The sequence below is a fragment of the Psammomys obesus genome, unplaced genomic scaffold (genome assembly GCF_907164565.1).
Source record: "Psammomys obesus unplaced genomic scaffold, mPsaObe1.curated_primary_1811, whole genome shotgun sequence".
Lineage (NCBI taxonomy): Eukaryota > Metazoa > Chordata > Mammalia > Rodentia > Muridae > Psammomys > Psammomys obesus.
Window position 1 is genome coordinate 9,994,579 of NW_026592118.1, and position 10,801 is coordinate 10,005,379.

Here is a 10,801-nt window from a genome sequence, read left to right on the forward strand (position 1 = left end):
CAGAAACCGAGTTCATTTGTCATGCAGCCCCTTTCAGCGCAGTTGTCAGGCAAACTTCCTTCTTTGATCAGCAGAGGGTGGAGGGAGAGAAAGCGCGCAAAGCTGCGGGCCCGGCCGGGCGCCCTTGGCGGCTCCACGCCCCTTCCGGAAGGAACCGCGGGGACCCGGCCTCCTGCACCTTGACCCGTCTAGACGACGCACTAGGTTTTGTCTCGGTTTCCTAGGGCGCGGGATGCTCTTTGACCTGCGCCTGGGGCGGAGGTGGTGGCATGGAGCCCACCGCGCCCCGGCAGGTCCCGGAGGGAGAGGGGCGCCCGGGACGCGCGCCAGCTGTTCTCAGAGCAAGCCGGGGCCAGTGAGGGGCGCCCCGGTCCCCTCAGCTCACGACCACCTCGGCGTGGACCCCGCATAGCCTTCGCGCGATGTGTTCGGAAGGCGAGGGGGGCAGAAGTGTGGCTTCCCCGCAGCACTGATGCGCTCGCCCCCCCTCCCGTTTTCTGTGCTCCCTTCAGTCTCTACTCAACAACTTTTAAAAATGACATCTACAAGTACAGTTTCTAGATTTTTTTTTTCCTTTGCTTACTGTCAAGCACGTTATTTTCTCGCTAGAATTTAAGCTCTCTTTAAGCTTCATAAAGAACGGTGCAGCTGCTTCCGTTAGGAAGCCGTCCTTCCACGCGTCCACTGGACCCGCATGGGCGTGGGCAAGTGTCCTGGCTGGTTCTGTTCTTCTTGTAGGTTCCCCTGGCCCAGTCCGAGGAGTTTCTCATCGACCTTTTGGATAAAGTGTGTCTGCGAATGAACGATTACCAGCTGGAGGACGACCCAGTGACTAAGCAGAAGTATTTCAGGAGATACGCTCCGAGAAAGGGAGACAAAATATACAAAGAATATAAAAAGTTCTTCTTTTATTCCGATGCCTTCAAACCTTTGAGATTCGCGGTAAGAGCCCTTCTAAGAGCCGGTTGGGGTCTCCTTTTTCTGCTTGGGGTTACTCTTGAGTTGTTGATGGGCGGTGGAGAATCAGGCTTATTCGCATGCCTTGGTGTTCTGTGCTGCCGCACTGCTTAGGTCTCAGCTGAACACTTAGTGACTTGGTAGGTGTCTCAGGGATTGTGGCACGCTTCAGTAATCAGTGGGGAGGCTGAAGGGAGTTTTATGGAAGGTGGCCCCTGTCCCCTGTCCCTTGTCCTGGTGACATGGACACCATTTGCACATTCTGCTGGTGTGGGTTAAGAAGACCTCAGCTTGCCTTGTCACCAAGGGATGGGTCTCAGGTTTTCACCAAAGGAAGCAGGGCTTGTGGTTTTTAGACTGAAATCCCAATGAAGGCCAAGAATCGGTTTCAAATATTTATAGTTAAATGTTGGAGCAGTGGCCCCCAAATCCTTTCTCCCACCCCAGCAGGTTTCTCAAGGAGCATTTTCGTGGGGTTAATTCACGTTTTGTAGCTCAGACTAGGCTACACCAAGACTCGGAGTAGGACGAGGACTAAAGCTGGCTTTACAGAAAGAAAGTTGGCCTCTGACTTACTAGGGTGTACCTGGCAAGAGTACATTTCGAAGCATCATTTCCCCTAATGCTGTTGAATCACACAGTGATGGGCAGGCCTGTTTAAAAAAATGTATTAAGTTCACACAGTGGCCAAAATGTCAGGCGTGCTGCAGCCCCAACATGGGGCTGAAGCTGACATTTGGAGATTTCATTTTAATTAAAAAGTGAGGGCAGTGATTCAGGGCTAAAAGCCCCATGGAACCTGGATGGTGATATGAGTGTGTTTGTCTTTCACAGGTTTTAAATAAACACATTATAGTGGAATTTAAATATTTTTAAATGCCATTTAAAAATCTTAGAGTCTTGCTTAATGAACTCAGAGATGGTTTACAAGTCTCCAGTGGATGGCCATCAGTAAGTAACCCCACAGTTCAAAAAAAAAAAAAAAAAAGGCCGCCTGGTAGTTCCTGACACACTCCAGACAGAATTTAACTCTTTCAGATCCCATGGCAAATTTGTGCTTTCTCCTGCCTAAAGTGTCAGCTTGTTTTATTTTCATTTTTTGTTTGCTTTGGAAAGTAAACCGGAGATTTGAGCTGGGTTCCTCAAGGGTCTACTGAGAAACTTGCAGAGTGACCTGCAAGGAAGAACAGTGCTCAGCAGCTAGCTAACTTGGCAGGTGCCAGAGTTATGAGGGCTGAGGAGCCTCGATTGTTTCAGATATTCAAACCACAAAGTGAATTATTATGTTAGATTGGAAGGGAACTGGTTTAACTGTTTCCAGGAGATGTGGTCTATAAAATGCTGAAGGAAATGGGAAAGGAAAGCTTTCAGTTACTTTATGCTTGCTGGACTCCAGACTTTAAGGAGAGAAGCAAACACAGCCGCCATTTTCCTCTCTCCTCCTCCTCTGAGGTCTTGCAACAGAGTCATCATTTAGTTAAGTCTCAGGAAAATGATAAAATTAGCATTCCTGGAGGAGGGTTTCTCCTGTGCAATGATGTATCAAACCAAAGGGGCAAGGAAGATGGACAACCTTGGTTACATGCTTTCCTGTGTTGAGCTGCTAAAGTGTCTCTAACTGCGCTAATAAGGGTTCCTGCCGGTTTGCCCCTGCTCACACATGTTGCTATTGTGTTTCTGTAGTGCGAAGCCATCATCGAAAAGTATGAGGATGAGATATTCGCACTTATCGCCCAGGAGGCAACCCATCTAGCTGACATGCTGTGCAGTGAAAAATCAGGTACTGTGTCTGATGTAACAAGTGCTCCCAGCCTGTCTCACCGCTCTCGCTCAGCCTTGCACAGCTCATCTGCCAGCCAGCCTCCAGCACAGGCTTCTGGAGACAGGACAGACCCCTGTGCCAGAGAGCAGAGCTGCAGAAGCGCAGGCCAGAGCTTGCCTGCCGACTTTTCCTCTTTGTTTTTTTCCCTCACAAAGAATTCAGATTTGACTGTGGGTGTTATGAAACCCACTGTTTTTCAGAGCTGGGTGACCCCAAAGCCAGTGATTTTAATTTTAAAGCCATAGATGTTAGATTATTATTTTTTTTTAATCCTGGCCAAGGAAGGGATGTGTTTTTTTTGTTTTGTTTTGTTTTTTAGTTTTTTTTTACAAACTTAAGTATTTGTCCTCACAACAGAAGGTGGGATTTTTATTTTGAAAGAAAAAGCATTAGAGTTTTTCTTGTTTAGGTTGGGGGTTATTTGGATATTTTTTCCAGGTTCTTTCCCCTGAGTATCTACATTTAAAAAGTGTTTTCTTCTGTTTCAGCATGTTTAAATAATACTTGCTTTATACTTTTAGACATGTGTGCCCACTTAGAAGCTAGGGGGGAAAAATGAACAGAATGTTATCTAGTGTATGCCAAGGCAAAGCCTGTGACCGCTAGCTAGTCCCTCCTGTGTCGGCCTGACCGTACCTCTGCTCTCATTTTGACACATGTCCATACAGAGATGAGCATGGGATGAATCTGTTGAGCAGGGTTTCTCAGATGGCCTTAGGAAGAAAAGGAAGGAGTTTATTTGAAGACAATGCTTTATCCCAGTGCAGTTCTCCATAAGCCATGCAGAAGCTTAAGGTTGAATTAAGCGGAGTATACACACTCCACCCATATATCGAAGATGATACTGTAGATACTGTAGTCCTTAAAGGAATATTACTGTGTGCTTGTAGCTAAGTGTTGAGGTCATTGCAAGTTTCTAGACAAGGGGGCCATGTACCCAGAAACAAGATAGTTCAAGTTTCCTTACTCTGAATAGACAAAAAGATTGCTTTCTATTTAAAATTCCATCCTGTGGGAGTGTGAAAAAAAAAAATCCAGTAAAATGATGGAGAGGATTGTTTGGTAGCCTGAGATGGTTTAAAATAGTTACATAATTACAGAATTGTGACATTCACACAAGTTCATAGCCATACTTCCCAAAGACAGGCTTTTTGAGGTATTTCAATCAGTTCGGCTATGATAGGTGTGTGTTAGATATCAGTGCACCTGTGATGGCAGGGTTTGAAATCTGTGTGCTAGTTTTCCTTGTAAACAGCTGAACTAGCCACAGTCCCCATATGATGGCCATCAGAAATGATGGCATGAACACCCAGCCCTTCCAGAAAGGCCTGAGAGGATGTTAGACACTGACTCTGGCAGTCACTGCCTCTGCATTAAGATTCTGGGGAGGGCTGCTCCCATGTTCAGCGATCTGACTCAGTTTCAGTAACGTTAGCACCCTCTCTTCATTTTCTATGTAGGTGTAACTGGAAATGAAAATGGAAATATGAGCGCAGAGAATAAACCTAAGGGATGTGTAGAGGTGGTAATGTGAAAGAGAACACTAGGTGACTTGGCATTCGATTGCTTTTCAACTCTCTGTCAGCAGCTGGGCTGAGCAGAGGCAAAGGGGGCCAGAGCTCTCTCAGGCTGTGCTCCCTCACGAAGCTTGTGATGGATACAACAGCTTGTATCGAAGTCAAACACTGGGGCAAATTAGTGTTTACCAGAGACTAAGCTTCCTTAGCCATGCAACTGAGGCAGGCTAACACCACGAGAGCAAGGGAGAATGCGTTTTCAGACTGGCATAAATTATTGCCAGAGAAAGTTAAAATAATACTCAATGATAAGAATGCCAAGCTACCTGCCAAATCTTTAGTTCTAGAAGTGTCTATTCTCTAAATAATTATTGTCTTCCTAAAAGCAATAGATATTTTCTCCAATTCTCAAGATAGTATCTTCTATGCAATGTATATTTATGAAGTAGGTAGGTTAATGTATAGTTACCTAACCTCGGACATGTACAGCTAACCTAGCCCGCATAGGCTCTGTCTCAAGAAAAACAAATTAACAAATTCTAGGGAATGGAAGAGTAGCAAAGGAGTGCTGTGATTTAACCCATGGGATGGATCCAGACACCCACGGCATGAAAGGTGACTCTTTCACGTCACAGAAAAACTCCCGGTGCCTTGAAGTGTTATCTTCAACACAGTACAGTGGCCTTTCTACCAGAGCAGGGTACCAGCTGCATTTCAGAAATTCCGAGTGTCTTATGTAAGACGACAGCTTTGCGGAAGCCTTATCTTGGCAATGTAAACCATGTCTCAGGGCTGTGTCCTGTATGTCTGGGGGGTGGGGGAGCATGCCACATGTAAGTTGCCATCCTGAGAATTGAGCAAGTGCACACAGGGGGATAAATAGTTATTTAGAAAATAGATGTTTCTAGAACTTGAGATTTTCCAGGAGCTTACCTTCCATATCCTACATCCACACTACATATGTGAGTTTTTGCTTTTTCCTGCTTTGTCTGGATTGTCTCCCTTTCTTTGTAGCGAAGCTGATGAGGACACAGCCTGACTCTTCAACATGTCAAGGCTCAACCATTCACCCTCATGCACAGACGTGAATGGGGCATGATGGAGAAGACCTGCCTGTGTCTCAGGCTGGCCATGTTTGAACTGTGAAATGCCACAGCAGTTGAGAATCTCATAAACACTGCTGTCATCTGATGGGGTAGGGAAGATCTCACTGAGAGAGGGTGCTACCCGGATCTGTGGGTGCCATGCACTGTGGTGTCATGCCCTGGGTAGAAGGTGGACCACTGAACCACGCTCTGCTTATGGTGCAAGGCAGGGGAGCCAGGCTTACTCCTCTTTTTTCATAGACAAAAGAAAAATGTGTAGGCAAGTAAGTTCACTAGGTTTTCCCGATGACATCTGCTGCGGCAACCCCTGCATGTCCAGAGGGTCACTTTGACATCTTGGAATGAGGATGATTAAAACCATGATATACTATCGAACATGACTCGAAGTGCAACTGTGTCTGTACAAGGCGGAGGGCATGTGCCATGGGTTATGAATGAGCACAGCACTGGTGCCTGGAGATGTAAGTGGAAACATAGATAGATATATTCTGTATTGATCAGTCTATGCTAATGTCCAATCACAACACTTAGAAACATCTTAACAGAACTCATAGTGTGAGATAGCAAGTATCTAGAAATGGCTAGCCAACATTTAAGTGAGCAAGAATCTTCAGTTATGTCTGACTTCTCAACGCAAGAGGGGAGACTTAGATTCTAACACATAAAAAATCATTACTCTCAAAGGCTGGCACATTTCAAATAAATTATGTAGTTAAAGTAACCCACAGCCTTCCTAAATAGAACTGCTATCTTTGATTTCAAAAGGAAAAGCAATGTAAATCAAAACAGGTAGCGCCAGAATCTTTACCCCTTTGCACTGTGAAACACCCTGCTTGGATCTCCCTTAAAAGCTTCCAATCCTGAGGTCCTTAAATGATGCTTGGTCCAAAAAAAAAAAAAAAACAAAAACCAACCAAACAAACAAACAAAACAAAAAACTGGAAGATGAAATAAGTACAGTAGGGTTGGCCAGCTTCATCTGGAAGCTGGGCTCAAGATCTGGGAGGCAAGCAGGGAAGGAAGTGGGTTCCTTTCTATGTTTCTGTGTATTTATATTTTTTTCATAAAAAAAAAATTTTAAAACATACTGCCAGTCTGGGCCTTCTGTGAAGAGAACTCGTCTCAGTGGCCTGGGATTTACTTGTTAGTGACACTTTCACTCTATTTTCCAGATCTATGCGGCACTCCTATCAATCATCCTGAACCCTGAGAGTGAGGAGTGGAGTCATGGCCCCAAAGGTCACTGCGTGCCTCCATCCCTGTGTCTGCCCTGATAAGGACGTTCATCTCCCGTCTGCTGTACTTGTCTCATGCGTGATATTGGTTTGAAAATCTCTTGTTTGGCATCGTGACAAGCCCCAAATCTTCTTTTAGGTGAAGAGAGGTTTCTCAAACTGAACACCCCTTTGCAAATTTGGATGGAAGCTGGCTTGGCAATAGAGCATTAAGTTTGGCCGTGGGAAAAGGGTGAAGCCATTTCTTTAAGTCAGTAGGGGTTTCAAGGGTGGGTAGAGTGTTTCATAGCAAGTGTGTCTGACGTATCCACACACATGGTTTCCTGTTTGGGAAGAACTCAATTTGACTTCTCAAATACTCGGTCAGTTATAATTCAAGGCATTTAGGTGCAGGTTATTCTGGAAGGTTCTGTGTGGTGCATGTAAAGTCCTCCTCCCCCAGTCAGGAATGGGGCTTACAGATCTGGAAACTCCTACATCTTAGACCTTTAGCCCTAAGATTCAGAAGAACAGATGAAAAGGAGTGGCTACTTCTCACACCGAATGGCCATCACAGCTGTCTCCTAACCCGGCTCTGAGTTCAGATGTTTCGGAAGGTTATCGCACACTGGGTTGGGAAAGATATGGCACCGAACACATTTTTGTCTTGCTTGAAGCTCTCTTGGTTTGTTTTCCCCTCAGTGATCACAGTGTGTAGATTTTTATTTATGTATTTATTTTTGGATGTAGAGGGAAATTCACCTTTCCTACGCTTAGTGTATCGCAATGTGGTAACAGCTTCTCCTGGGTGTTCTCATTGTCTCTGCTAAATTTGCATTCAGTGGAATTGAACTTTAATTATTCAGCATGTGTGGGTACAGGTTACACCTGTTTAATTAAAGAAATTTTCATCATTGTCAGTGAAACTTGCATGGGTAACAGGCAAATTTTGAACCAGAAGAGCTAAAATGGATGTTTATAAAACCATCCAGAAATGACAGTATTTAGATCATTTACTGGGCTCCTCAGGCAGAATAATCTTTATATTTGCAAACATTTACCCAAATAAAGGGAAGATATTTCTATTTTTTTTCCCTCCCCTTAGTCTTAAGTCTCAATGTCACTTGTTTATCTGGGAATCTGAGAAAGTGTGTGCTTTTGCAATGTGTCTGTGGCTGGCTGGATCATAGGTCCTCTGTAACCCTGAGGTTCTGTGTTCAAAACAAACAAGGAAGAGGAGACACAAGGACCAGTGATGCTGCTTCCCAGCAGGGAAGAAAACTGTTACTTAAAGCATATTCTGAGCTATAGTGGGCGATGTCAGAGAGAGAGAGAGAGAGAGAGAGAGAGAGAAGGGGGACCCTTGTTCCTGTACCTTATTTTTATAACCTGTAAGATTAAACTTGGCCTTTGAGACAGGAAGTCTTGTTAGCATTCTTTTACCTGGACTTTCTCGGTAAATGCACACTATGGTGCTGTTTCATAAAATTGCCTTTATGGGAACTTCCCATTATCAGGAGGGTTCTCACCTGCTGGGGCCTTTATGAAGATATATGGTCAGACACTTAGATTATCATATTTTCTTAGATTTTTCACCAAACAGGGTTATGGATCTTACAATGGTTTTGATATCTTGACATTTTAAAAAAATTCTTTTCCATATCAAGCTTTTGAATTCATACGAATGCCTGTAGCTTACTGAGTTGCTGATTAAACCTTGGTTGGATTGAGAATTACCCAGAGCCCCAGGTATCTGCCTGCTTCCTGTAAGATGCCTGCTTTTCTGGGAAGTAGGAGAGAGAAGCTGGGCTGGCTGGCCACTCTTTCTACCTTTAAAATTACACCAAATACAAAAGAAGATGAAAATCCAGTGGAAAACCACTCACCACTAAAAGCAAAAGAAAGAAGCACCCAACCTGCAAGATGAAAATTTCTTAGAGTTAACAAAAATTTAGACCTCAGTCAAAAAATAAATAATGATGATAATATTAAAGTTCCTGTTAAGACAGGGTCGGTGATAAAAAACAGGAAGAGGAGACATGGTCCAGTGAGATGTGTTAGGGTTTCCATGGAATCCTCACTTGAGCCTGTATCCTCACAACTCACGAAACAAACTGGCCTAGACAAGATGCTTATCTTTGTTCTACAGGTTGCTTTTTGCTAAGAACAAGCCAAGACTGCTGAGCCCATTTTCTTAGAGAGTACAGAGCAGAACTGAGCCAAAGTCCCAACAGGAAACATCAACACTTACTTAGACAAGTCCTAAGACATAGCCAAAGCAGGAGTTCTGACATACCTTTATTAGCTTATATTGTGGTTATTCTTATATACATAGTTCAATGTAAGAAAAAAGAGTTTAAACTGTCTATCAGTCTTCAAATTCAGATTATGGTAGGATACTGGGGAAAAGTCAATCTAGTATATGCTTTTGTGGTCTGTTCTTAAACTTGATACAAACTTGTGAGCTAATCATAGACTTAGAAATGGTAAAGGCCAATCAGTAGCATGTGGCACCATTTGGTACCTAGATACAGTGAAAGAACATTAAATTATTGTAATAAAAATACACTTATAAGAGACCAGTATGTTTTGTTATGATTTCCTGTCTTAAATGTAATTTTCTTTTTAAGTTTATTTGCTTTTAGAGCAAGGAAAATGGTGAATAGAAAAGATCAAATGCAAGCTGGGCATGGTGATGCACACCTGTAAGGCCAGCACTCTGGAGGCAAAGGCAGGTGGATCTCTGTGAGTTTGAGGCCAGTGTGGTCTGCAAAGTGAGTCCAGAACAGCCAAGGCTACACAGAGAAACCTTGTCTCTAAAAAAATAAAATAAATAAATAAATAAATAAATAAATAGATAAATAAATAAATGAAAGATCAAATGCAATAAATGGAACTGAGATATCTGAGAATCACTTAGGAAAAGATTCAGGAAATGGCATTGTCCCTCTCGAGTACTTGCTGCCCTGTCCTGGACATGTGTGGAGCAGGGGTTACTGTCATGCTTTGTTATCATCTGCCCAGTGGGAAAGGTGACAGTGTTTATGTAATGTTAGTTGGTCTACTTCCTGTTGTCTCTTCATCTCCAGCAGGAGGTTTGCCTCAGAAGAAATGTCACTCCCCTTCTAATTACCTGAGAAAGTCCAGAAGTGAGTGGAAGGTTGGGTGGTAGATAGATATTTTATAGATGGGTAGGTAGTTGGGTGGAGGGGTCAGTGGGTGGGTAAGTGGATGGATGGATAGGTAGGTGGGTGGATAAGTGGATAGTGGGTTGATGGGAAGGTAAGTGGATGGATGGATGGATGGATGGATGGATGGATGGATGGATGGATTAGTGGGCAGATGGGTAGATAAATGCATACATAGAAAGAAACTTAGATAAAAAAAAGATGAAAACACACAGGGAAGTACATAAAATTGGGACATGGGAAATGCATTTGGAACTTTGTTGACTCTGGAAAGATCCTGGGGAGATGGTATCAGGAAATGTAACTCCTTACAGAAAACACAGCATTCCTGTGCTTCTCGTCTTCCAGTCATTTCTGAAAGAGAAAAATACTTCAAAATGCAACAAAAATGATCCCATCTCACAACAGTAAGATAACTATAAAACATCTTCAAGTGTTAACTTGCTGAAAAACAAAAGTGCTGTGGAAGGTAGAATCTTATGATGTCCCAGGATCACGGGACAGAGGACTAAAACATCCAGTCAGGTCTGTTGTGCCGTCCAAACACAGCACAAAGCAGAAGGCTGACCAGAAAAGGGACTAAGTGGAGGGTCTTGCTTCCTCCAACTGAATGGGAAAGAGCCAGAGCTTGTGGGGTGCACATTTCTTCCTGAGAGCTGCTGAAGGGGCTCTAGGGCATGTCCATCTCCCCATGCCTGAGGAATGAATGCTCCACCCCTGGGCACTAGAAGCCCAATGCCAGCCAGTTGAGCATGGCTGGCACTCAGATCCTATGAGGCAGAAGTGAAACTATTGGTGCTGACTTAAAATGTCATGATAACAAAGCTGGCCCTTCAAGCAACACAACGTACTCCTGGCATTTTTCTGTGAAGGGTTTGCCTCAACAGCTTTCAGAGTGAGTGGGAATTTCTCCACAGTGCCTTTTCTGAAATCAGCTGATAAAGGGAGACTGTATCCCAAAGTGACACCACGGTGACAGATTTCAGTCACCAATCTG

General features: G+C 43.8%; 1 protein-coding gene across 2 annotated transcripts; it reads left to right on the forward strand.

Annotated features, from left to right (window-relative positions):
• The first annotated feature begins 243 nt into the window (after positions 1–243).
• Cnpy1 (canopy FGF signaling regulator 1) lies at positions 244–9,182 on the forward strand. 2 transcript variants are annotated; one of them, XM_055612548.1, is made up of 4 exons: positions 244–548; positions 739–942; positions 2,641–2,737; positions 6,575–9,182. In XM_055612548.1, exons 2-4 carry the CDS (start codon positions 799–801, stop codon positions 6,610–6,612), a joined length of 279 nt encoding a protein of 92 aa, XP_055468523.1. In that variant the 5' UTR covers positions 244–548; positions 739–798; the 3' UTR covers positions 6,613–9,182. The 2 variants fall into 2 exon arrangements, with proteins under 2 accessions (XP_055468523.1, XP_055468521.1); XM_055612546.1 differs by having other exon boundaries at positions 244–942.
• The last annotated feature ends 1,619 nt before the right edge of the window (positions 9,183–10,801 follow it).

Coding starts and splice junctions, on each gene's coding strand:
- Cnpy1 (XM_055612546.1), top strand. CDS start 799: ATGAACGATTACCAGCTGGAGGACGACCCAGTGACTAAGCAGAAGTAT. Junction 943..2,640: donor TCAAACCTTTGAGATTCGCG/GTAAGAGCCCTT, acceptor GTGTTTCTGTAG/TGCGAAGCCATCATCGAAAA. Junction 2,738..6,574: donor GCTGTGCAGTGAAAAATCAG/GTACTGTGTCTG, acceptor TCTATTTTCCAG/ATCTATGCGGCACTCCTATC.